The sequence below is a fragment of the Podarcis melisellensis genome (assembly GCF_964234715.1).
Source record: "Podarcis melisellensis genome assembly, chromosome: 2".
NCBI lineage: Eukaryota > Metazoa > Chordata > Lepidosauria > Squamata > Lacertidae > Podarcis > Podarcis melisellensis.
In genome coordinates, this window is record NC_138529.1 from 86,347,843 (window position 1) to 86,374,655 (window position 26,813).

The following is a 26,813-nucleotide window of genomic DNA, read 5'->3' on the forward strand; positions in this document are numbered from 1 at the left end:
ATTCCTCACTACTCAAGTTGCGAAAAAGTAACATGCACCTTTCATTTTTTAAGATCAGCTACAGTGAATTGGGGAAGGGGAAGGGGGGAGATAAAATTTCACAGAAGATGGACATTAGGGTTGATAGTCAAGGCAAACATTTCCTGTCAATTGATTAGAAACCAGTTATTTGGGGGGGGGGGTTAGAAGAGAGGGTGTGATGGACTACGTTGCCCCTGAGTCCTGAGTGGCAAGTTCTGTTTTCACAAATGTACTTCCTTTTCAGCCCTATTTAAATTCTGAAAGTAAGTGTGTGTGTGTGTGTGTGTGTGTGTGTGTGTGTGTGTGTACAGATGGGGTATCAACCCTCAGGGAAAGAGATTTGATAAACCCTGAAATAGATATTAGACAATCAATTCCCATGTGCCATTTTGAAAGAGATTTTTTGTCTTTCTGCCCAGAATCAGGGAGTAAACAGAGGCTTGTATAATAGATTTAAACCTTTCCTCTGCTTCACCCACCCCTCAGTTGGGATTTCCCCTTCTCCAGTTTGTAATCCTAGCCTTTACCAAACAAGCCAACCATTAATTCTTCTGTAAGCCCCATGTGTAGGGACGCAGGTGGCACTGTGGGTTAAACCACAGAGCCTAGAACTTGCCGATCAGAAGGTCGGCAGTTTGAATCCCTGCGACGGGGTGAGCTCCCGTTGCTCGGTCCCTGCTCCTGCCAACCTAGCAGTTTGAAAGCACAAAGTGCAAGTAGATAAATAGGTACCGCTCCAGCGGGAAGGTAAACGGCGTTTCTGTGCGCTGCTCTGGTTCGCCAGAAGCGGCTTAGTCATGCTGGCCACATGACCCAGAAGCTGTCTGCGGACAAACACCGGCTCCCTCGGCCAATAAAGCGAGATGAGCGCCGCAACCCCAGAGTCGGTCACGACTGGACCTAATGGTCAGGGGTCCCTTTACCTTTACCTTTAAGCCCCATGTGTAGGATAATATTTCACTGATTTATTCAAAAACATTTCTCACAAGTCATTCTTGCCAAATTAAAACGAAAAGTATTAACTTCTGGTTCTCTGTGATCAACAAAAGATAAGATTTTTTTCTGGCCCATCAACTACATGAACCACTTACTAATCCAATACTTCTCACCTCATAAGCATGAAAATACACACACATACACATAACTTTCTAATTGTGTCTCCTCTGGCTTCATGATCAAACTTATTTTTGATTGCAACTGAAGCACCATCAAGCTTAATGGAGCTAGTATGAGGCCCTTAAAAGGAAAAGACTTGAGTTCTTTTTATTTTGGAATAAACTAAAAAATCGAACAAAAGCAAGAACATCAAATAAAAATACAATATAACCACTAATTAAAAGACAAAAAGGAAAAGGAAACGATTGCAGCACTTAGTACATAATGGATGGGTTTGTGGTACAGTTAATCTTGAGGGAAAGATTCACACACAGCTGTCTCTCACACACCTCAAAATAGTTTAGAGGTTTGCTTGCCAGTTACATGCTGCACTTGTTTTTGCTGTTGGAAACTGCAGCTTAATATGGTCTTTATTAGGCTCCTTTGGTTCAAAATGACAATGCATAGTTTTTAAAATGTAAGAAATTAAGACATGCTGTGCTGGATCAGGCCAAAGTCTCGTCTGTTCTAGCATCCTGTTTTTCACAGTGGTTAAACAGATGCCTAGGGACGCGGGTGGTGCTGTGAGTTAAACCACAGAGCCTAGAACTTGCCGATCAGAAGGTCGGCGGTTCGAATCCCTGCGGCGGGGTGAGCTCCCGTTGCTCGGTCCCTGCTCCTGCCAACCTAGCAGTTTGAAAGCACATCAAAAGTGCAAGTATAAAAATAGGTACCGCTCTGGCAGGAAGATAAACGGTGTTTCTGTGTGCTGCTCTGGTTCGCCAGAAGTGGCTTAGTCATGCTGGCCACAGGACCCGGAAGCTGTACGCCGGCTCCCTCGGCCAATAAAGTGAGATGAGCGCCGCAACTCCAGAGTCGGTCATGACTGGACCTAATGGTCAGGGGTCCCTTTACCTTTTTAAACATATGCCTATAAGGAAGCCCACAAATCTCCCAATAGCACTGTCTTGCTCCTGTTCCCCAGCAACTAATGTTTATCAGCATACGGCCTCTGATACTGAAGGGGGCTATTGCGCTCATGTCTGCAAGCGGCAACTGCAGAGAACAGAAGGCTTGACTTTATAGGTATTTGGACTGATCGAACCAAGTTATTACTAAGTCTTTCCTCAGAGTTGTAGAAAATTCAAATGCTTTGTATCTGCTACATTCATATTCCTGCACCTTGTACTAAACAGATACATCATTCCTTTGCACTGCAGATAAATTTATATGCCGAAGGCAATCTGAAACTATTAGCATGCAAGCAGTTGCTGTTTGTTAGGGATATACCGGTAGTACTTATTGTGGGCATCTTTAAGGCAAATGCTTAAAAGGAGTAGATGAATTTTGTGAAGCATAATTCCTCCCTTCCTGTGATATTTGTTCCAAGGGTTTGTTTTATCAGTCCACACGCTGTCTGTAAGGCTGAAACATCTGCTTGTATCTTCTTCTTCTTCTCTCTCTCTCTCTCTCTGAAGCAATGTCGCACTAAAAGACTGAGAGGCTCTATTTTTAGGCTTTTTTATTACAAACAACACAAGAATTATTCTCAAAATAGCAAGTCCATCAAATTAGTTTGCTAAAATTATTTCTTTAAAGTCACCTGTTCCAAGGCAATGGTGCCCCCCTTTTTTGGGGGGGGGAGCAGGGGCTTATGATGTATGTCTGTGATTTTCCACATATCTCATCTTGAGAAATTGCCTCATAATGAGATTTTTGTGATATTTCAGATCTATCAGATGACAGGAAGCTAATACCTCCTAATCTTGGGGACAATTTCTTTAACTTATTTCCTTTAATAAATGTTAGGTGATAATTGTGTGTGTGTGTGTGTGTTTTATCCAGGCAATTTTGTGCTAAAACCTAGAGCATATTAGTAAGAAGTGCTGAATCAATTATTCCTGAGTTATCAACGACATTAGATTAGAAACACAATGGCTTACTTAGCATTCACAGATCTCTAATAAAGTATATTACATACACTTAATGACAGCTATATGCAATCTGAAAAGTTAATAACATTGTTTTCCTTTCTTTTTAATTATACTGGTTCATCAGATTGTGATTTGCATCAAGGGTGAGAAGCCTGCAGCCAGAGGGGTCAGCCTAATTAAATGCATGTGACAGGGGAGCCCAGAGGGAGAGGAGGAAGGGGAGAAATGGACAAAATGGATGGAGTGATGGAAAGAGGCATTCTCTGCAAATGATCAGATCTCTGGCAAGATGTCCCTTCCCAAGCAGCCTTCTCAGTAGGGGATGGGGGGGGGGTGGAGAGAAAGGAGTGGCAAAAAGAGAAAGGGCATCCCTGCCCACTTTGGCCCTGCCCGCCACTGGCTGTGGCTCTGTCCGCTGTCAGCATGAGGCTCCTAGATTACCCGCATGGGGATGGCCTTCAGAAGGAAAAAGATTATCCATCTGATTAGACAGTGCCATAGGTATTTGCTCAGAACAGTGTGCCTCTGATTACCTACCAATTCCTGAGGACATACCTTGCTGCCTTGCTTCTGCAGTCCGACTGATACCTGCTTGCCTGCTGCCAGGCATAAAATATGCTGGAGAATCTGTCCTTATGTTCTGATGAAGCAAGAGTGCTTCTTATTTTAGGCTCATTACCCTAATGGGCAGGTAGAATCTTGGTGGGCTAAGGTCATTTAGTCAACTGATTCCTCATAAGCAGGGCCATCCGCTCATCAGATCAATCAATATTACTGTTTTAAGGTCAATCAAATCTACAGACTGCAGCAGAGCATCATCTGAAATTCATGTGCACTATATAAAAGGTTACTACCGAGCAAATGCTCCCAGGTGTTTCAAGAAAGGCTTGCATACACGTTGCACCCTTAAAGCACACGATTAGCACGTTCCTTCCCTCCAAGAATTCTGGGCAGTATAGATTACCCCTCACAGAGTTACAATTCACAGCAAGCTTTAACAAACATTGGTGCCCTGAATTGGTGTGGGGTTTTTTTTTTGGGGGGGGTGCTTTCAATGTGGTCTAAAGTACAAACCATCAAGCCATACCCAGTAGCAAAAGGAAGACCTTCAAGGTTATCTAGCAAACATAAGGTGGCAGAAAAGTTTTGCCCAATAAACCCTGTCAGTAAAATCCATTCACTGAGGCCAACCTTCTGTGTGAATGAATGTAATGAGATTAAACTTAATGAGTTCTTATAAACCCCTCCAATCCTTTGCTTTTATATTGCTAAAGTTGGATTTTACAGAAAAACAGACCACTAAAAAGTTCGATCCAGTTTCTTTGTTAAGTAAAGAGCCTGGTCAGGTGTATTATGATATCCACTTTATAATGTAAGCTAGGATAATGAACAGGAGTTCCCCAGCCTGTGGCCCTCCACTTATCGTTGTTGGACTCCAACTCCCATCATCCCCAACCAGCATGGCCAATGGTCAGGCACGATGGGAACTGTAGTCCAGCAACATACGTTTTCCACCCCTGTGCTAGAACAGGCAAGGGAAATCCAACACTCCATGCTAGAGGAGTGTGCACCTTTCCAATTTTAGTAGGCTAGGCATGTCCCAGAGAGGCTTTTCCAGAACTCTATACCTCTGATCATTAGAATACTTTGATCAATTGCATGGCATTTTTACAAAGCGAAGCAAACCTGCAGTACTTGTGTTAGGCACAGCCCTCCTTGATGGAACCGTACGTTAAAAGCTTGTCATTCCTTAGACAGTACTGGACTGATATGAACAGAAAGCCTTTGAAACTATCTGTCTCGGCCACTCTTCAGAGCAGTGAATCACACGCCAATAGCAGATCAAGGAACAGGGGTGGGGTGAGGAGCTGAGTCTGATTTCCATAGCCCCCGCTTGCTCATCAACTGAACAGGTAGGTATTCATTACTGCCTGTTGCTCTCTTTCTCTTAATTGAGGAAGGGAATGCCAGCGAAAGGTTACGCTCGTGGCTTGAGCCCATAAATTATGCAATATCACAGTGTGAAACTGACTGACTGGTTACACACCACATTTCAAACATGTCAAACCAAGGCACATTTCTCCTTTATTAAAATGACTCATACACATCTGAGAGAAGGGAAGCGTGAGCCTGAGCCAGTGTGGCTTCCCAGCCAAATCAGAGCTTAAGTAACAGTCTATTACGCCAATTAATTCTAACCTCATAGGATAGTCGGAACTTCCATTCAAATTGGCGTCTCTGTAACATTGCTTTTCCTCCACATTGGGCAGTTTAGAGTTAGAAGCACTGTGCTGCAGTCAGCCTTGGGGTGGGTGGAATGAGAGGCTACAGCTACGCTATACATTCAAGGTAGGCATAATATATGGACAAGGTACTCCCTGGCTCATGGTTCAGGCTCTTAGCCACTACGCCACCCTAGCTCAGTTTATCAATAAGTCCATCAAGGGCTCATTTGATCAAACCTCAAACCCTACTAACAAATGAATGTAGACTCAGAGTAACCCTAATTATGGAAAATTAGAAGCTGGAAGATTTACCAAAGACATTCTACTTTTCTTATAATAGGGAATCATGAGGATCTTTGTAGAGAAGGGAAGTCTGACTTTCTCTAGCTCTATTTAGGCGTTCTTAAATTCTGCACATGGAGATGATGTGCAGGGGAGCATGACTACCTCACCATAACCTCCCTACATGATTACTATCCTCTCATGATCAGGAATTTGGAGCATGAGGAAGACTGTCATTTCAGCCAAACACACTTAAGAGTCTGCCTTCCGACCTTTCCTCTCAGTACTAAAAGGACAGGGGGATGTTCCAGCACACATATCCATGCACCCCCTGCACACATACAAATTTAAGACTATCTGAACAGGGCTATTCCTTTCCTTTCTCCCCTAATAGTAAGTAAGTATACTATGACTACTGAGCACACTCGCTCCTTTGGTCTTTTTTCCAGGGAACTATGACCCCGCCCGCTTAAGACCTTTTCCCCTTTAAAGATTTCTTTTTCATACGATGCTTCCCCAAGCCTGCTGATTATCTCTCCCTTGTATGCGAGGGGTGCCCTTTTGGCTCCGCAAGCAATTATCCTCGTACAGTATTCTGAACATCAGGTCCTGTTTATTGCTTCTGTCTATGCTACGAACAAAGTGAGCTTCCTATGGTTTCATTACCGTGCGCTCTCCGTTGCAGTTATTGTTAAATAATTAGGAGCCAGAAGAAAGCCTCTACGTACTGCTAATCACCCCGCAATCTGTCCAAGAGCGCCCCCATCTGCCTTCTACGCTATACGCTACTACCAGGTTCAAGGGCGGTGTAACCTGCAAGTACCACCTGCTGGAAGCAACAAGAGGTACAACAGGGCTGTTGCCTCCATGCCAGGCTTTTGGACTCTGCAGAGGCAACTGATTATAGTCAGCTGGACATTCCTTTGAATGAACCCAACAGAGCTACTTCTTATGTTAACAAGCCTTAGTTTTCCTCCGCGCTGCTCCCTAAGCGCACCTCCCGCAACGTTCTACACCTCGCGCCGCAAAGCCTGTCTGTCCCATTACGACATTGTCGTAAGCGGCGGTGCTAAAGCAGCCGTCTCCATCCCGGAAGTCGGGTTCGCGCTTTACGACGCGCCGGAAGTATCCGGAGACGGGGTTTCGTTTCGTTTTGTTTACTGTCTCCGCGTCGCTTGTTCTCGGCTGTCGCTGGGGCGGCCGGCGGCGGCGGCGGCAATATGGACAAGAAGAAGAAGCCGCTGGATGTTACGGTTTCCTCGGTGAGTGGCGAAACGGGGAGGGAGCCCATAGGGTCCCGGACACACACGCCCACCCCGCCGCCTTTGCCCTTCTTCGCCTGCAAAGGGGGCTGAGTTGAAGGCCCAGCCTCTGCTGGAAGGGGGGCTCTCTGCACATGCTCGGGGGTACTTGGAAAACCCAGCATTACTACCTTTGGCATGACAGAAGAAGTTGCCGCCCTTGCACAGATTGTGAGCCGCCCAGGCTTAGCTGTGGGAAACAAATGGTTTCTTTGTGCTACTTAAGCTCTAATTTACTTGTCTTTTTTAATTTTTATGGTTATAAGTTGCTTTAGATTGTTGTTAATATTGCGGTTTTAATGCTGTAACCTGCCTCGGGACCTTAGGGTTGAATGGGGGGGGGGTATAGTAAGAATATCTACCTTTCGACATTAGGGTTGAGCACCAGGTACAAGTTAAGCACCTTTTCTCATACACCTCAGCTCCTCTGCTAATCCCAAGGGCCTCTCTTGAAGGCGAACCTTTCAGATTGTCAAGGCCATCTTGACAGTTCCTGGGCTCTTTAAATGCAAAGAGGTCCTGATGAGAATGTAATTTTCCAGCTCTTTCCATGTCCTGATAATTCAAATATTTCAGAAACCGTTGTTAAGGGGAGCGGAAACCCAATTAGGTTTTAGGATCATTTTTAGGTCTAGTTCATTTCATTTAAAAATATTTTAGCTACCCAGAGTACAATAATATTTTTATGCTGTTGATGTAGACAGCTATCAGACCTGTTCATTCAAGCCAGCCAGAATGTACTACTCTTATGTGAAGTATGGACCAGTGTTTTTAGAAATGATCCCACCATTGGCTCCCAGTACGTTTCTGGGCACAATTCAAAGTGTTGGTGCTGACCTTTAAAGCCCTAAACGGCTTCAGCCCAGTATACCTGAAGGAGCGTCTCCACCCCCATTATTCTGCCTGTACGCTGAGGTCCAGTGCCAAGGGCCTTCTGGCAGTTCCGTCACTGCGAGAAGCGAAGTTACAGGGAAGCAGGCAGATGGCCTTTTGGGTAGTTGCACCCACCCTATGGAACGCCCTCCCATCAGATGTCAAAGAAATAAACAACTATCTGACTTTCAGAAGACATTTGAAAGCAGCCCTGTTTAGGGAAACTTTAATATTTGATGAATTATTGTATTTTAATATTTTGCTGGAAGCCGCCCAGAGTGGCTGGGGAAACCCAGTCAGATGGGCGGGGTATAAAGATTATTATTATTATACATGAAAATTCTGAGCAATGGTCAGACACCTGAGCTATCCCACTGCTGTGTTGCAAAATGCTCGGGTAAATTTTTATTCACATTTTTGGGGGTTTTTGCATAAAAGAAACACTTGGGTAGTAATGTTCAATGTCTGATAAGATGATGTTGGATATTCTCTTAGGAATATAAATATTCTGCTTGATCAAGTATATTGATTGGGAGAGTGAGCTGGGACTGTCAATCTCATCAATCCCCTCTGCAAATCTTTTTTAAAATGACTGATTAAAAATGACAGTGTACGCTATAATGTTCCATAAAATAAACTGTGTTGCAATTTACTGTTTTAAATTGGTGGTTGGAAACCTTTTCAGCTTCAGTAAGTTGTGTTCTTACATCCTTCCCCCCCCCCCCAGAACCACTGTGATAGGAGGGAAATAACATCAGGTGACCCATTTTTTCTTTGCTGCCAAGAATGATCCCAGTCAATGCAAGTGTGGCATATCAATTGAGTTTTCAAAATAATCAAGTTTTATCTGAGGTAATCAAATACCAGTCCTTGTCTTTTTGTAAGGCTATAGATTAAAGAACATCTGAAACTAGAACTGCTTATTACTCCTATATTATATTGGGTATATTTCTAACCAAGCATCGTATGGGGTAAAGTTTTGTCAACCCTCACTTTATATGCATTTGCGCTGGTCACCTTACCTTACCAGTATTTTAATTTCTCAAGGTTGTAAGTATTTCAGTTGCTGGACTATACAGTAAGTTGCAAATTTATGTTCTTTGTCTTTCTTTTTCACTGTGCTTGATGCAGCTCATAGACTTGAAAGCTGAACTTTTCAGAAAACAGGAAGAATTCAAAAAAGAAAAACTTCTGAAAGATGCTGGAGTCCCTGTAAAACCTAAAGCAACAAACAAGGTAGAGTTTGTTTACAATTCAATCCTATAACTATCTGCTCAGAAATAAGTTTGCTGAATTCAATGGGAATTGTACATAGGATTGCAGCCTACAACTTAATAGTCTTGTTGAATTCAGTGGGACTGTAATTCAAGAGGGATCTTCTCCTTGAACAGCTGCCTGAAATTCTGAACAGTAGTTTCCAGAAATGTAACAGGCTCAAGGCTAATGAGCTAAAAAGCTGCAATTTGAAGAATTGTGTAAACTGACATTCAATAATTCTGTAGTTCTCTATACTACAGAATAAAGGTAAAGGTACCCCTGCCCGTACGGGCTAGTCGTGTCTGACTCTGGGGTTGCGTGCTCATCTCGCTCTAGAGGCCGTGAGCCGGCGCCGTCCGAAGACACTTCCGGGTCACGTGGCTAGTGTGACGAAGCTGCAGCTGGCAAGCCAGCACCAGCGCAGCACACGGAAACGCCGTTTACCTTCCCGCTATAAAGCGGTCTCCCTATTTATCTACTTGCACTTAAGAGTGCTTTTGAACTGCTAGGTGGGCAGGAGCTGGGACCGAACGACGGGCACTCACCCTGCCGCGGGGAGTTGAACCGCCAACCAGACGATCGGCAAGTCCTAGGCACTGAGGTTTTACCCACAGCGCCACCCGCGTCCCTTATACTACAGAATAGACCTCGTTTTAAGAAGGAGGGCCTGTAGAACCCCATGCTACTGTTAAGCAAGTTACTTGCAAACCATTTATTACATTTAGGAAGAATTTTGTAGGGATGGAAAGCTTTGGTGCGCTGGATATAGGCTAGGGGCCTCATGTCACACACCTGAGCTCTGATGTATTTAGAACTGGCCAGTACTGGAGCCTAGATGATGGAAAGATCTATCTCTTTTTTTAACAAAAAACAAAAAAAAGCCTGCTGATCAGGTCAAAAGTCCATCTAGTCCAGCATCCTGTTCTCACAGTAGCCAACCAGATGCCTTTGGGAAGCACACAAGTAAAATCTGAGTGGAACATCACACTCCCCTCTTGCAGTTTTCAACGACTCATGTTCAAAAGCATGCTGCCTCTGACAATGGAGGTGCTGGATGTTCTACGACTATTTGTGATAACTGAACTCTGGTATAGTATTTATGTTTCGTTTTTGAAAATTTAATATTGCAGAAGCCGAGTATTTGGACTAAACAGAATAAAGGTGTTTCAGATCGATCTGAGAAAGATGCTGAACAAAAGATAGAAGAGCAACAAACATTGGACAAATCAAGGTAATACTTCTGAGAAGGGAAGACATAAGATTTCATTAGTCTGGTTACATATTATACACTAAACAAATGTAAAATAGGACTGTGTGCTTCAGAGCTGATGCTCAGTTTCTGCTTCTGAAATTAGTTCTGAACTTTTGCAGCCCTAGGCTTGAATGCCTGTGCTATAGACAATAATTTCTCTGACACAAAGTGTGTAACCATTTGTGCATCTGATACCACAGGTTGCCTGTTAAAATACATCTGAAGTCCATTTCTAAGGGTCTGATTTATCAGACAGTTTGCACATGAGAGAGTTCAGATTCAGGCATATGGTCCCTTGAAATACATCTCCAACTTTGTAGGATGCTCATAAGCATTTTTGCCTAGAAGTCTTAGTTCACTTCAGTGGGTCATTCGTCCCTAGGAAGTGCTCAGGATTGAAGTCTATCTGCAAATAATAAGTAATGTCCTTCATTCTCTGTGTGAGGGGAGTGTAACACTCTTTGCATTTCAACAATTATATACGGCATCACATTCTTGGAGGTTTGGTGTCTTTCCAACTGAAACTAGTAGTATCCCTCTTTTCCCATCGCCTTGTTCCTGAGGGCGCTAAGGAACAAATGGCTTGGAACACACAGGCAAATTCATTAAAAACTGTGGCATTACAGAAAAGGAAGGAACAAGGAAGGAAGTAACGTGCAGAGAGAAGAGAGAATTGTGTTTGCAGCTAGGGCTACTGTTGTTTCTACCAAAATAAGTTGCTTTATTAAACCGAACAAAGTTTCTCCCTAGCATTGCTACATTTGATAGTGCCCATGGCTTTGATTGTTGCCTTCTGGGCCTCTAGGAAAGCACTATAGCCTCTTTTTTAAAAAAGTAAAATTGCCTCCTATGATTCCTCCTGAGAGGTCCTTGTATATATGCATGCCCATGATTGTGTGGAGGATGTTGCCGTTCTGTCCACAGCTACATCAGTAGTGACCCAGTGTTCTCACCATTCCACGCTTGGGAATCAAAAATGCCCCTGTTGCTGCTGGTTTAGGTCGCATAGGCTGCCTTAAGAGGAAGCAGCCTTGACTGTAGGCAATGATGTAAGAAATGAAATCTTTCTCCCATATCCGTAATGGCAAAAGACTTCTTGCTTTCTCATGGTTAACTGAAAGGGATGTGTTCCTGTGTTTTGTAGGCAGAAACTAGAAGAGAAAGCACAGCTCTATGAGAAGATGACAAAAGGAGACTTTCCAGGTGAGTGAAAGCCTTCTTCTTTATGTACAGCAAAATTGGCTACTATCTCCCTAGGATTGCTTGTCAGATTCTGTTTTCTGCGCATTGTCATGTAGCGTAGTCAAGGGCATTGTTGGCAGCGGTAGAGCTGATTGCTGCAATTTCATAATTGACTCCTCTCTCGGCTGGGTCCTTTTGATATCTGTCATTTACAGATTGATTTTTCTGTTTTAGATGAAGAAACTGAGGATTTGTACCTTGTGGATTTCACGCAGAAGATTATAGACAAACGGAGAGAAGTACAGGAGCTGTGTGCAAATGAAGCTGCTAGAAAGGCAGCAGAGAAGGCAAACAGGGAGGAAGAGAGACTTTCTGAAGCAGAAATTCCACCTCCTCAGGACCCCACTGAAGAATGGTTTGTGGTAGCATTGTGGTGGTTCAATCTTGTTTTCTATTATTTCTCTGCAATTACTACCATCATTCCCATACCACCTCCCACACAGAGAGCATCTCTTAAGTGAAGGATACTACTAATCTATAGTTAACTTTCTTACCTATAAGGAAACAGTATTCCATGAGTTTTCCTTGCAAAAGAATTTCCAGCAGACTATGCTTTTTCATATTAAGGGTGATTCAGTTGTACGTTTTCCTTGGTTAGATGCTGCATGAATTTCACCCCCTCCTCCATTTAGAATAGAGTTCAGTCATAATATTATTTTGAACAGCATTTTTAAGTCTGATTCATATGCAGAAGCCATTAAATCAACCAGCTGAAATTCTGTTCACTTCTCTCCTATCAGAAGTACACACATCTCTTAGATAAACAGCCACCTTTCCCTTTTTAGTAGCAATATTTTCATAAAACAAAAGTGCATACTTTTTAAAAGCATTGATATTTGTCATTCTCTCTTAAGACTTCTGTGAACTTGTTGGCCCATAAGATCACAACTGCTATTTTCCTGGCTTGCCTGGAGCTGCTGTATTGTGTTACAGCTTGTGTTACAGAAGTTAAATTTCTAGATATTTAAATTTACTTTAGTTGTAAAAGCATGCATCTTGCAAACAGTCATCTTAGTACTACAAACAACTCATAAATTGTTTTCTGGACAGTCAGCGAATGTGTAAGAAAAGTGTTGAGATGCTGCAAGGTTTCTCTCCCCACCCCCGGCCCCCCAAATTGGCCCCCAGGGTTGGGAAAAACTCTGATAAACAGGAATTGGATACCTACCAGTAGGTGCTCCTGGGGGTGGATAGAGATAGAGAGAGCTACTCCTGGGTCCTTGGCATTCTTGGAAAAAGCAACATAATGAAAGCATAACTCATTGATAGCTAATAATTGGCACTGCATGCTGGGCCCATCAGGACTTTGGACAGGTATGGGTCTGTGCACTCTAAATAATTTGGAGCATTAAACACCAAATATTACTGCCACTCTTAATGGGCAGCATTTACTGCTACTGTACGTGTCTGGATCTTGAACAGTTTTCGATAAGAGAAGTAACTGAGAAACCGTTTTACATAAAAAGAACATTGACAGACCTTTTGCTTTGCATTTGTCTTCAGCTTTCATTGAAATAGTGGAACAAATGCAGAAGCGATCATTAAATGAGTCTTGAAAAATATTGTTTCAAATTTAATACTTGTGTGGGAAGTCAATGCTGCATCATTATTTTCGCCACAGGGAACAGGCACAGTGTGCCAGTTTAGATGCTTGCTGTTGCACAATTTTAATGGTTCTCTTAACTACCTTATCACAAAAGCTAGCCGCTGAATTACAGTGAGTTTTAGAAACGGCGACTCTCATAAATGTTGGGAATGCTGAAAAAAACGGAAATGGTGCTCTGTTAAATTTGTGACTGCTAACATTTATGGTGAGGTAACTAAAGGATTGTTCTATGCAAAGTATGCATATTACATGTATGTATTTGTTTCCATATTTTCTAAGCTATAAATCAGACTGTTACTTCTGTATAAAGCTGATTTTCCATTTAATTCTAGGGTAGATTATGTGGATTCCTTGGGCCGTTCTAGACGCTGTATGAAGAAAGATTTGCCACATCTGCTTCAAATGGATAAAGAGCTTCAGGGGAAGAAGTGAGGCTTGTACTAAATTAAATAGCTGTTGTTTTCTTTCACATATGGAATGGTACTTGGCCAGTTGGACTCTGATGGAAAATGTTCCGTGTTCACAGAAGGGTACATCCAGCTGCTTCTTTTCCCCATGTCCTAAGCCCTGCCCAGGTTCCTGAAGAATCTTGTTTTGTTTGAGCTAAGAGGACACTTTATTTTTTTGGTAGAGAACAGATTCTACAAAAATACATGAAAAAGCTTCTAGGAGATGAGCAAGTTGACAAATTTGTCTGTGCATTCTGGTCAAATCTGTGTTTGCAGCCAAGTTAGCAATGTTATACTGCTTCTTGTCGAGGATCAGCTTGGGGAAATCAGGGATGACTAATTTTTTGGCTGGAAATGTACTGGGAGCCAATGTAGGTATTTCAGGACCGATGTCATATGGTCTCTGCAGCCACTCCCAGTCACCAGTCCAGCTGCCACATTCTGGAGTAGGTAGCCCCATGTAGAGCACATTGCAGTAGTCCAAGCGGGAGATAACCAGAGCATGCACCACTCTGGTGAGACAGTCCGCAGGCAATAAAATTGAATTTTAATGTGTCCTAATGAAACCTAGAGGAGTCTGGCATTTTCTGTTCTTAGATAAATGCATTTCAAAGCTTTTTGATCAAGTCAAGGACATAATGTTCTATTAAGTAGAACTTGATTTGTTTTTCCACTATTAAGTCTTATGATAACCGGGCAAAATGGGCATTTTAGGGAAACTAATCGCATGAGTTATTAAGTAATTGACTCATTCATTTTTTTTCCATAGCTAAGTAGAAAAAATAAAAAGATCTTGAAATGTAACTCTGTTGATCTGATGAGGGTAGCTTGCCAATTGCTCTATCTTCTTTTTATTCCATCTTTGCTTCCCATCAAGAGAATGCCTTCTGCAGAGAAATGTGAACACTTGGCAGTGGGAGGAGCTATTTCTTATATTTTTAGGAATTTTCCAGTTTTTTCTCTTAACATTTTATTTTTTAGATAACGAATGAAATGCTTTTTAAGACAGGACTTTACAGTACTGTGTCAGCAGCACATTGCTCCCTCGAAATAGTTTCTGAAAGCTATATAACAATTTACAGCATCGAGTAATTACAATCCATTTATATTGTAGAATGTATAACTCAAAGGATATGTAGAGAAATGCTTTTTGGTGGCTGCTCTGCAAGTGTCTTGGCAGTTCAGCAGAATATCTACCCAGAGGTGCTCTAAGGCTCTTAGAGAGCTGCTGTTATATGGCATTGTGCTTTTAGATAGGATATACTTAATTGGTTTTGGGACTGGTAGGATTACAACCATTTCTCACTCACAAACTCTTAAGGGATGCTTCCCCTCCCCCCTTAGGCAAATGACAGAAGAGAAGACTTTGTTGTCTGAAGATATGAGAAAGGAGCTTCAGCGTCAGCAGTGGGAAAGGGAAGAAGAAGAAGCCCTAAAGAAACCTATGGGACCAATGCATTATGAGGACATTAGAGAAAATGGTGTGTATTCTTACTGTGCATGCAGATCTGCCTTGAGAAATGAGATGCGCTTCTACTTCCATTGCATAAATAGATTCAGTTCAGGATATCTCCTCGATCAAGGCCATATCCTGATTTTTTTAGCAAGGTGATCATCAGCATGCAGAATTCAGAGGATGCTATAATTAAATGTGGGGGAAATTGGGAAGTCCCATGAACTTATACCACATAATAATAATAATAATACATCACACATCTTTACCTAATTAGTGATTAAAATGTTTATATACTGCTGTATCATAAAATAAATCACAGCAGTTTGCAACAATATATAAAAACATAAAGTCATACAATAAAACCATAAAAAGTTTAATCTTGATCCAGAGTGATTACTGTCAGAAGAGTAGAAATTCTCTGTCCCCATCCTTCATCTGTTGAAAGTGGGGAAAATCCATTGAAAAAAGATGGTTAAGATTGTTGTGATGTGAGTATTCTGTGTGTATTTAGAGGTGTAATAAACAGGTTACTATTCCGCTTCATTAAAAACTGACTTAAGCAAGCACTGTCTTCCTTTGCCTAGGGAGGGCTGTAGGTCAGTGGTAGAACACATGCTTTCTTTTTTCAAAAGATCCCTGCTTAATTCCCTGGCATCTCCAGGTAGGGATAGGAAAGACTCCTGTATGCAGCCCTGGAGAACTGCAGATCACTCTCAGTAAAACAGAGCTAGATGGATTCAGTACTCTTCTGTGTTCCTGTGACTAGTGTTGAATATCATCCTGAGAGGCAACTCTCTGTGTCCCAATATCCCTGTAGCTTAATGTAGGATGAATTCATAACACTGTACAAAAAAATCTTCCTTTCAGAGGCCAGACAGCTTGGTGTTGGTTACTTTGCCTTTGCCCGTGATCAAGCTTTGAGGAGAAAGCAAATGGAAACCTTAGAAATGCTAAGAGAACAGGTATGAAGTTTAAGTGTTCACAATTGTGCTGGGGGAAAATATATGTTCCACTGTGGAGCTTTTCCTTGGGTATTGTATGGTTGGTGCATACGAGCAGTAACCTAAAATGTCCCGTGCCAGCCTTTTGAAAGACGTGTAGTAATCGTAGCTGAATCAAGAACTGCCAATATGTGTCCGAATTATTATTGTGACATCTGTGGGTAATGAATCTCCATGTGTGCAAATGTAGGGAGATTAAAACTTCAAATTGGATTGCAGTTTATTCTTTAGGTTTAGGTGCAGAAAATTATGCAGAAGCTCAAGTTTCCTAAATAGATTTCTTAGTGTGACTTTGATTTAAAATACTAATTTTTTCTAAACCCAATACCTTTAGTTGTGTGGCTGCAATGAAAAACTTGTACGCCGTACTGTTTGTTTTAAGACTGTCTCTGAAATAAGATTTGATCATACCAAGGTTTTATTAGCATGCCTTAGTAATTATTTGGCCACTTACAGAAGTGTTTGCAATATCAGAGTTTGGATTTGAAAAATATGGGGGCGGGGGAGATGGGTTGAAATAAACTACATGGCTGTTAAGTAGTGTCTGTGTGTGATTGTAAGCAGTGAATTATTGGAAATAGCAACTTAAATCACTTGCTACTGACTGCATAAATCAATTGTCATTGACTGTTCTAAGACTACAGACCAGAGAGCAAAACGTGAACATTTAGCGGAGAAACGTAAGGCTGTTCTGGAAGCCAGGCTGTCCAAGCTTCGAGCGAAAAAGCGATTGAAAGAAGGTGACACAAAGGAAAATGGAGGTACTTTCTCTATAAATTACTTTCCTTAAATGCAGAGAACAAAGGATCCACATTTGTATTCATAAAACTGAACTGTTAATGAGGACCTCGTTAAACGCTGATCATAAGACCAATATTTCATCTCTATTGTATTGCATTCCCCCCCCCCAGATGGTATTCAGAATCCATTTTCTGAGGGTTATATTTGACTAAGCAACACTCCGAGAAGACCCATTGAAATAAAGTTAGCCATGATTTCATTGGGACTTCTCAGAGTATGGCTTGCTCAGATAAAACCTTGAATCCAATATGATGTTGCAGCTTTTGAGAAGAGTAGAGAAAGATGTTCACATAGAGAATGCATGTTAGAGAGGGGGAAGTAGTTGGGAATCAGAGGATTGTGGGACGTACTGATACGGCTAAACTTTTTTTTTTTCCAATTCAGAGCTCATATATGCCATGTGTGCCTAGTCTCCAAACTTTCTCATTTGTCAGATATTCAGAAGCCTTTGTTATGTCTTCATTAAGATTATTGGGATTATTTCCATCTACTTCAAGGCACTTTCTGTTGCCAATGTTAATTGGCTTCTGTAAGACTGGTGAAGCCTGGCAAAGTGAAGGTCATGATGCATGCTCAATATAGAACCAGGTGGAGAACCTTTTTGGCTCCATGGTCCAGATTTTTATCAGTATCAGCCTTGTGAGTAAAATTTGACAGGTACACAAAACTGACCACCCATCAAAATCCCCTCTGCAGCTTTTCAAAGTGCTATTTGAATCAGTCTCTCCCCTCCTGGTTGAAGTGGTGCTTTGTTCTACTCCTTTAAGTGGGCAGGCAGTAGCAGTAATGCCCCTTCGCTCCCTGCTTGAAGGAGAAAGGAAAGGGCTTTAATCTTTGCTCTTCAGCATATGAAATCCTGCCGCATGATGCTGCTTGCACCTGGGAACAGGGCAGTGGAACCTATTCAGGATTCAACACTGTCATGCTGATGGGTGGGCGTAGTTATGGGGAGAGGGCATGGCAGGCCAAGAAAGGCCCATGGACTGGAAGTTCCCCAACTGTGATATAAAACAATTGGGGTAAGTAGAAGGAACCTTTGACTCAGCAGATGCTGCTGAACTACAACTCCCTGACTATTAGCCATGCTTGCTATGGCTGTTAGAAGCTGTAGTTCAGCAACATCTGCAGGGCCAAAAGTTATCGGAGGTCTAGGAAACTATAGTGAAATATTTTCAGTCTTGCTTAGTCCCGCCCCCTTGTTATTCCAATGCAGCCTTTAAAAGATACATTGCTAAGCAAAATTTGAGCTATTTGTTGAAATGCTAGGGGTTTAATTTATTTTTTCTTCAATTTCTTGCTTTGTCGTGATTTTATCTACAGCAGTTTTCTTTGCGGGGTGGGGAGTGAACGTCCCAGTGAGATGCTCCCCCCCACACACCCCATTAGGTAATGCTTCAGAGTGTCAACTTGTAGCATGGCAGTAGCTTGTTGAATTATCTCCTGGCTCCAAGTAACATTTGTTTTAATAATCTTTATTCTCCACTAAAACAGAAGAAGAAGTTGCTATGCCAGCAGCAGCTGAATCCAAGCCCATTGAAGTGCCAAGGGTTTCCGCGGAAAATAGAAAAGTGGAAGTGATCATTCAGGAAAGGAAAGATACAAAGCCTGGCGTGCCCTATGTCCGAGAGTGGGATAGAGGCAAAGGTAAAGACTTGAAATGTGCATCAGCTTAGCATGGTATAAAAAACCTTTGAATGGTGAGCTGCTCATACTGTGTCAGTATAATCTCTGCTTCGGTGGGCTGGCGAAGGAATTTCATGTTGTAATAGTCCTGCATGGGGGGGGGGGGGGAGAAGGCACCACATTTCCTGTGGATTTGAATCTCAGGTGTTTGGGGAGAAGGCTATGCTACCTCTCTATTCATTAGGCAAAAATGGAAAACATTTTAGCCTTACCTTCTCTCTGATGTGCTCCTTGATTCCCTTGAGGACTTTTTAGTGAAAAATTGTCACCTGAAAAAAGAAGTTATTTCAACCGGCGACTTTGTTCTCAAAATATTTATTCCCTACCAAAACCACTAGAGGGCACACCATGCAAGAGGAATGTTGACACATTCATAGTGTTAAAATGTGTTTTCTTCGTTAGTTCTGCCTCTCTGGTTTATTGTGGCTATGCGACAGTGTGACCAAGATTGGGTTAATGGAAGAGTTTGATGGTTAAGCATAGTATGTAAAAAAATAAAATAAAACTGAGCTTGCTCTTTTTTCCCTCCTTCCCGTTAATAGAATTCACTTTTGGACTGTGGTCAAAGAAGCAGGAAGATCTCAGAAATGAACGAGACCCGGAATTTGCACCTCCCTCTGCTTATTTTATGGGTCAAAAGAGAACACATGACTTTAGAAGCCAGAATTGGAACAAGCCTGGAACCTCATATGAAAAAACAGAAACCCTGACAAGAAACCTGCCACCCCCATCAACTGAACCTTACAGTAGCAGCTCGCAGAGCAATCAGTTCTCCCCCTCTCAGGAACATGACAGTGAACTGCAAAATCAACAGCCAGCTTACCAAACTTTAGATGACATGCTTTCATACTATAAACAAGTAACATGAGCTTTAGATGTTTTATCAGAGATTAATCAGAAAACAGTGTTTGGGATTCTCACTTTTCATTTAGTTTTAAGCTCAAGAGAAAAGGTACCTTGGTAGGATAGGTATCACATGTCTTTTGTCATGTATGCATCTTACTGCAGCCCTTGTGCTACTTTTGTCACCACTATCATTAAAGGTTTCTGCTTTTAAAGATTATTGCTATAGTATTCTGTATTCGCTGCCATTTCCACTGCTGTTTGCTTCACCATAAATACGATGACTAAGATCCAAGAGCCTCCTTTAGGCACATCTAAGGCCTTGGACCTGATCAGAGGGAATGATGACTCTTTTTAATAAAATAAAATAAGTATTCATACCCAGAAAGAGGCCACCATGCTATTTTGCAAACTACTTTTGAAAATCCCCTTACTTTTTGAAATATAGTTTATTATTTAGCATGACAGACTATTCTTTGAGAAACACAGCACACCGTTTGGCATGCAGAATTAGTTGCCCAGGCCTTTGCATCCCAGCATTAAGAGTAATTTAGTGCCAACTTGTAGGGTATAGTAAACAGCATTCCATGAAAGGTCTTCTAAATTATAAACCATGTCCACCCCGTGGCAGCTGGCATTTGTTCACATACCAAGCAAAAGAGTGCGTTGAATGGAAGCCTCTTAAGATTAGTATGGTGCTGGTTCTGCTATCCCATTAATCATCTGGATTTCTGACAGTGCTGACAAAGCAAGCAGTTCATGTGGGTAAGTGTTACCAGAAGCTGCTATTTTAATATAATGGAAAGATTCAGCGGGGTTTTTCCACCCATCTCCCTAACCCGAACAGTTGTTTTGTGTTACTTAAATATTTAAAGCTGTCCCTTTCACTGATGCAGAGTGATTAGGATGACAACTGGCAGTAAAATAAAACTGGATGTGTTTTCCAATTCTACGGTGTCTATTTTAGTTTGAGCTATACAGTTGATGTAGGATCTGGGGGGGCTCATAGCTTTGCAATTGCTTTAAAAAATAAGGCAACACTTGTGTATTCCCTTTCCTGATTTACTTATCTCAGTGATATAAACAGGAACAACAGTGTTGCATTGGATGCAGCCAACAAGCGGGGTGAGTGGGTGCAAATGTGTGTGTGTTGGTGGAAGGGAACAGCAATTCCATGTGTCTCAAGATCACATTTCTCTTCAAGAAGTAAGCCCAATGAACGGTGGCAACTTCTATCCTCCAAAGCATTCCTGAGACTTAACAAAGCTACAGCCCACTAGATGGCAACAGACTACTAAAATATTGACAAGCTATGCACAAGGGTCAGACAACTGTTTTATGTACCCAAAAGTTTAATCAACTGTTGATTTCTAGTACTTAAGAGGAACTTTAATAGGTTGAAGGGGTGTTAGAAAAACATAGACCAATCTAAAGACAAATCTCTTTAGAAACCCTGGAATATGAGAGCATACTCTGACTCCCGCAGCTGGCACCCTGTGGCTTATAGCGTTGCTAGGAATATATAATGGTTTGCAGGCTTCAGTTTCTAGCATAGTTGTATGTGGGGTGTTGCTCAGTAATGTATACACAGGCTTGCTGCTCTCTAGGGTTTTAGGCAGAAGCCCTTCCCAGCCAGCATGAAGATGGCAAGCACAAGATGTGGGATTTTTTTCATGCATATCATTACATGCTCTGCCACTGAGCTCTGGCCCTTCCCCATCTCACGATGCTTCTCATTTTCACTTCTGACATTTTCAATATATATATATTTTTTTTTAATATAATTTTTATTAAGATTTTCCAAATTAAAAACAAATTAGATCCAATTCATACACTTACTTCCAAAACCAAAGCCAGGACTTCCCCTTCCCGCCCCCAATTGCGTTCCAAATCTTCCGAATAAGCAATTAAATTCAACAAGTTTTTATCCCATGACTCACTTAACATCAATAACCCAATTTTTCCAAATTCCCATCCCCTAAGATCGATTTTTTCCCTTCCACGAGTTCCCCCTTTCAAAATTTTATAAAAAAAGAAAAAAAGATATAAAGATAAAAAAATAATTTTACAACCTTTGGATTCCAAATTTCCCTCCCCCCTTTCTCTGTTGTGTTCCTTCTATCCCTTCATCCTAATGTCTTCCTGAAGTTCCTACCCGCTTAATCCATATCCCTCTAGTAGTTTGCCAGTCATATTTAATTACAAATGTCCAATCTTGGAAGGAGTCTGTCTCAAAAAGGGGCCCATTTTTTCTATCCAGATTTTTATATCCAGGAGTAAGAAACTCCCATTTAATTTCCATAAGCTTGTCAAATCTGGATGTCCCAAATGTTCCCAATTCTGTCCAGTTCATGATGTTTCCATATTCTTGTCATTCTCTCTCCTCCTTCTGTTTCCCTGTTTTCCCGCAAAAATGTTCTTTTTCCATGACCTTCTTATTTTCTGCAGAGGCTTGTTATTCAGAAGCAAAACATTATGTCATGTCCCTTTCGTTTTCCAACTAAAGAATCCATTGTTTCCTGTAGTTTGTAGCCCTCTGTAGACAAAACAATGTTCCATTTCTGCAGTTCCCAAGAGATTAAAAGTTACAACTGTTCAGGTTTCCTAAGAAAAACACATGCAATGTCGCTCAGCTCCTCTAGGTGGATCGCAGTAACTAAGTTCCCTTCCAGATCAAATCCATTAGTCCAAATAGTTTGTAAATCCTTATTTGAAACAATTTGTATACAATTTAAAACAAATGTAACCGGCAAAGTCCTCAAAGCAAAGTCCCTGCTTTATTCTTCCGTTTTGACAGCCTTTGACAGCTGTCAAAACTCCCGATGCTCTTCCCCAGGTAGTTTCGCGGATCACTCCAGGGATTCCGGGGGGGGGGTTGTTTTTTTAATACAAATTCCACTTTTCTCCTCCAGCACAGTCTTATAATTTTCCCTCGCAAAGTTGCTAATTCATGAAGATAGAGATACGCTCGATCTTAGTCGTTAAGTCCTTTGTTTTGGCTCTTCTACAATTAAGGGGTAGGCTGACTTCCTTTTTTCCACCTCCCCCGTTCGCTCCAGATTTTAAAAATTTATCCCTCTTTTTTAATCCATAATCCAATTACTCACGGGTTCTTCTTTTAGGTCCAAATTTTCAATAGAAGAAGTCAGCGCTCTCCGCCGGATGGCATGCGGCTGCGCTCGGCAGGGATAGCAGAGAACTCAAAGCACCACGCTTCTCCCCGGCGCCCGATCCGTAGCCTTTAAAAAGGCTCCTTCACGAGCCGGGAGGGCGCTAACGGTGCCAGCCGAGTCTCCATGTCCACGGCCTCACTCTGGCCGTGGTTTTTGAGGGTCCCCGCATCGCCGGTGCGGTAGGACCCAGCCCCTGCCGAGCAGGCTCCCTCCGGAGCTCGGAGGGAGCCCGCCATTCGGCGATGGCGCCGACCCGGAAGTCCCTGACATTTTCAATATAAAAGCACTTCAGCCAACAGCACTGCAGAAGGTAAGCGCAGTCGGCCTTTTAAAGCATTGCTGCCTGACTGCGCATGGCAGCAGGCAGTAGCCAATGCCTGGCCTGCCAGCAAGGCACTGCCCATCAGGTGGGGCCTCGGATTGGTCCGTTTGAAGCTGGCGTTCAATCGGGAAGCCCCGCCCTGAGATCACGCCAGCCGGGGGAATTCTCAAATGGCCAGCAACCATGTGAGAGCTGTCTGACGGAATGGCAGCAGAGCGAGGGGCTGTAACTGCCACCCACCTGGGAAGGGTAAGTGTCCATTGTGTTGTAAAAACAACAAGTTGAGCTTTTTCAGCTCATTCTTGCCTAGAGTGTGGCCTTGCGTAAGTGGCCTGAACCTCACTGTGAGATTCTACATAACAGTGCTCTCTCCTATTATGATGCAAGAATGGGCATGTCATATGGAATGTGCAGCATCACCACACAACTTTCAACTGCTGCTGCTGCGACTCTTGGAACATCTGCAGTTAACAGTAAGTAATCCAAAGCATTTCACTGAAAGCATTGCAGTTCATTGTCTGTCTGTCTGTCTCTCTCTCTCTCTCTCTCTCTCTCTCTCTCTCTCTCTCTCTCTCTCTCACACACACACACACACACACACACACACTCCAAACCATCTAGGGCCCATCAGAATAGGACCTGAGAGACCAGGGTTCAAATATCCACTTTGCCGCAAAGCTCACTGGGTGACCTTGGGCCAATCACTGTCTCTCAGCCTAGCCTGCCTCACAGAGTTGCTGTGTGGATAAAATGGGGAAGAAGGAGAACTATATACGCTACTTCGACCTCCTTTAGAGGAAGGGTGGGATACAAATGCATTTTGAAAATAAAATAAAAATTATGCTGGCTTCCTGCATGCTAATCCCTAGTCAGAAGTAGAACTGGCCACGTGGTTCTTCCCGGTCTAACTGTAGGGACCGGGCAGATGGCACACTCTTCAAAATGCAGTAATTGTGCTTATCAGGTATGGGGGGGGGGAATATTTTGGTTTTTTTAAAGGACAATAGCATTTATTAGCTTGTTTACAACATTTCCATCCCGCACCTTCGCCATAAATCTATGATCCCTGCACTGACACAGCAACTGTCCAATCAGAGATGGTAAATTAGGGCTGTTGGGGGGGGGGGGAGCAGAAAGCAGGGAGACCAACAGTAGATGGAGCCTGAGCCACTCACAAGGATAGCTAGCTAATTCCAGTTTTGGCTGCTGCCATCTTCCTCCTGTGTTCTACAACAGCAACACTGAGGCTAAGTAGGAAGAAGATGACAGTGTCACCACGGGGACTCATAAGTAGGAAAGCAGGTGGGGTCTGGCTAAGGGCAGATGGAGGTTGGGACAGCAATCCATTTCCCTAATGAACCAGCCTCCCCTGTTGTCTTCTCATGGTTCAGGTGGGTGGACTGGACAGCCCGTCTAATATGTTGGTTGCTTCTTTCCATTTGCGATCGCAAAGCAAGCCCTCAATGAGTGCAAAGAAGTCTCTACTGAGCTGGCTTGTGTGAGGAGGAGGCTGAACTTAATTAGCCATTCCTCTGTAGAGGGTATTAGCCTCTAGCTAGCCGTAGAAACCTCAACTTCCATAAAACTTAGACTGACAGTTTATTAGTTCCAGCTGAAAGTTTACTTTGTAATTAAGAAAGTGCTTCAGATGCATTTTCTAATTAAATCAAGGGTAATTTATCTGTCACACTTGAAATGCCTGGGACTATTTTTGGACTTCTCATTGGTGAACATAGGGGCAATAAAAACAAGCATGGCTGCCAGCTTATGCTGGGAAGTTTTAATGTCTCTTGAATTCCATGTTTTAATTCTCATAGCCTTTTCAATTATACATGATAACTCAGTTCATTTTTTGTCCTTCAAGCCTATTGTGCCAGCTTCTGTCCTTAGGCCACTGCAGTCAGTTTCTTTTAAGATGTATTTCTAAGAGTACCAGAACAAAGTGGTTCTAAGTGTGGCTTGACTGAATTGGACCCACAGTTTATACATATCTCTAGATTAAATTTTAAGAAAGCAGAAGAGATGCACATCCTGTTCTCCTTCGTTATAGCTGGTTCATTTGATGTCACAGTCTGCAAACTGTAACCTGGAGCTGAGTTTTAATATACCTGTTGACTGATGAAGAAAGAGCTAAGTGAAACAGAAAAGGTTGTGTGTTCTTAATCTATTTGTTAATCTCTACATTGCAGCAAAAAGAGTATGACAGGTATGAGGGCTGCAGATGGAACCAAACCACCAAAGCCTGTGAATCGTTTTCACCGTGCACAGAATCATAGAATCTTAAGGGACCACAAGGATCATCTTAGTCCAACCCCCTGCAATGCAGCTATCTATTGCCAAACGTGGGGTTTGAACCCAGGACCCTGAGATTAAGAGTCTCATGCTCTACCATCTGAGCTATCACAGCAGGCTTTCTTTAAGCATGAGGCATTTGTGCTTGGGGCCTTCTAAAGCAGCATTCCTACCAACATATGGTGGAAGCCTTGCTTCAGAGGGGTAGCTTGACTCTAGGAGAGATGGCCAAATTTGAGCTCCCACCCCCACCCCCATTTTATTTAGCTGTCTCTTATATGTGTGTTTTCTGCTCATCCTCCAAGGAACTCTGAAGTGGTGAATATGGTGATTTAAAAGCATAGCGGAAGAAGGCATTTTCTAGAAATGAGTCCGCAGTATTGACAAATAACCTGGTTGGGCTGGGGATAGTTGTATAGTCTTCCCAGGGTCAAAAAGCAAATGATTCAGAAAGGCTTCCACTTTGTAAGAGTCCTGCAAAGGTTACCGTCTAGGTTGGTTTGACCCAAGCTGAATAAAATCTCAAAGAACAGACACCCCTACCTAATCAAAACATTTATATTTGTTTATCTGTGTAGAATGCACTTCTCTTTGCCAATCAACATACTTTCCTCCTCTAGCAAACCATTTCTTGATTATCCAAATCTAGTTTATGCCCCTTCTGTCACCTGGTTCTTCCCTGTCCTGTCCCTAATATCCATTTAGCAAACTCTAACCTCTTCTTGTCCACCACATTTTTTTGTTTAGCTATTGTAGAGTGCAGGTCCTCTGGAAAAGGACCAAGTTCCATGTGGGTCCCAGGGTGTGCTCTGAAAGATGCAGAAATCTTGTGGAAGCAAATCTGGCTGATGTGAATAGAATACCATCTGGGAATGCTAGGCATGCTTCCCTGAGGAGGAAGGTGGGATATAAATGAAATAAATATGTGTGAAGTAGTGTTAGTGCTAGCTGTAGAAGGCATTCATAACACAATAACACATTCTTCTCCACCACATTTTTTAAAGATCTCCTCACATCAACTCTAGCCCATGGAATAGGTGAAGTGGTGATATGAATGACCCAAAACCAGACACAAAGACTGACCAAAGAGGCGACTCAAAGGGTAGCTCCAAAGGAGACCAAAAGACTGATCACAAGGGTGACCAAAAGGCTGACCAGAAGCCCAGCCCAAGGGCCTCCCCAGTGAAAAGTGTAGACTATGCACAAATCAAAGCCAAGGCACCAAGAGTTCTGGCAGACATGGTACAAATGCTTATCCTTTGGCGGAAAATGGGCTTCCATGTGCCACGAGGGGTCAAGAATATCTTTGAGTTTACATGGGATGAGCTCCGGGTGACACCACCGAGAAAATCATTTGCTGGTTTATATTGTCCTGTGGTCAAGTTCGCTTCCACGGAGGACGCTGATATTTCCTCCACTCCTACTTCAAGAGCTCAGAAGGTGGGTCCAACACCCTCAAGGTTAAAAGCGAATTATGTGACCCCTTCATCTGAAGACCAACAGATGCTTCTCAAATTCCAAAAACGGTCTGTCCATCTCCTCACTGAACTCTTGAAGATGAAGATGAAACTAATGATTGAAGCAGCTGCTGGTGAGATCATCTACACTAAGTGTTCCTGCCAGCTTCAATTTACACATAGAATTTAGTAATCTCTTTGGAAATCCTGAACCTTATCAGACAAGTAGGCACCATCCTCCAGGATGA

The 26,813-nt window shown here is 42.5% G+C and overlaps 2 protein-coding genes and 1 long non-coding RNA gene across 13 annotated transcripts in view; 2 read left to right on the forward strand and 1 right to left on the reverse strand.

Moving 5' to 3' along the window:
* The first annotated feature begins 6,656 nt into the window (after positions 1–6,656).
* Positions 6,657–20,268, forward strand: CCDC174 (coiled-coil domain containing 174). Of its 2 annotated transcripts, none has more exons than XM_081902827.1 (11): positions 6,657–6,819; positions 8,863–8,967; positions 10,119–10,219; positions 11,385–11,443; positions 11,657–11,837; positions 13,421–13,516; positions 14,882–15,018; positions 15,861–15,955; positions 16,632–16,755; positions 18,287–18,439; positions 19,021–20,268. In XM_081902827.1, the coding sequence occupies exons 1-11, from the start codon at positions 6,778–6,780 to the stop codon at positions 19,344–19,346; spliced, it is 1,419 nt and encodes a 472-aa protein (XP_081758953.1). In that variant the 5' UTR covers positions 6,657–6,777; the 3' UTR covers positions 19,347–20,268. The 2 variants fall into 2 exon arrangements, with proteins under 2 accessions (XP_081758953.1, XP_081758954.1); XM_081902828.1 differs by having other exon boundaries at positions 18,290–18,439.
* The window catches only part of LOC309365292, a 36,952-nt gene continuing 20,380 nt past the window's right edge, over positions 10,242–26,813 (reverse strand). Inside the window, exons 6-10 of one of the 3 annotated variants that reach the window (XR_014165970.1) lie at positions 18,484–18,566; positions 15,391–15,490; positions 15,033–15,176; positions 12,651–12,710; positions 10,242–10,646 (exon numbers count right to left, since the gene is read on the reverse strand). This is a non-coding gene — a long non-coding RNA (uncharacterized lncRNA). The remainder of the gene's footprint in view (positions 10,647–12,650; positions 12,711–15,032; positions 15,177–15,390; positions 15,491–18,483; positions 18,567–26,813) is intronic. The other 2 variants (XR_014165972.1, XR_014165971.1) reach the window with 2 other exon arrangements.
* The window catches only part of LOC309364425 (uncharacterized protein C3orf20 homolog), a 51,394-nt gene continuing 47,552 nt past the window's right edge, over positions 22,972–26,813 (forward strand). Inside the window, exons 1-3 of one of the 8 annotated variants that reach the window (XM_081901678.1) lie at positions 23,131–23,289; positions 24,867–24,964; positions 26,113–26,699. In XM_081901678.1, coding sequence (XP_081757804.1) covers positions 26,159–26,699 — 541 coding nt within the window. In that variant the 5' untranslated portion in view covers positions 23,131–23,289; positions 24,867–24,964; positions 26,113–26,158. Of the gene's footprint in view, positions 23,066–23,130; positions 23,294–23,755; positions 23,781–24,866; positions 24,965–26,112; positions 26,700–26,813 lie in introns of those variants that run through there. The other 7 variants (XM_081901672.1, XM_081901671.1, XM_081901673.1 and 4 more) reach the window with 7 other exon arrangements.

Coding starts and splice junctions, on each gene's coding strand:
- CCDC174 (XM_081902827.1), top strand. CDS start 6,778: ATGGACAAGAAGAAGAAGCCGCTGGATGTTACGGTTTCCTCG. Junction 8,968..10,118: donor AACCTAAAGCAACAAACAAG/GTAGAGTTTGTT, acceptor TTAATATTGCAG/AAGCCGAGTATTTGGACTAA. Junction 10,220..11,384: donor CAAACATTGGACAAATCAAG/GTAATACTTCTG, acceptor TGTGTTTTGTAG/GCAGAAACTAGAAGAGAAAG.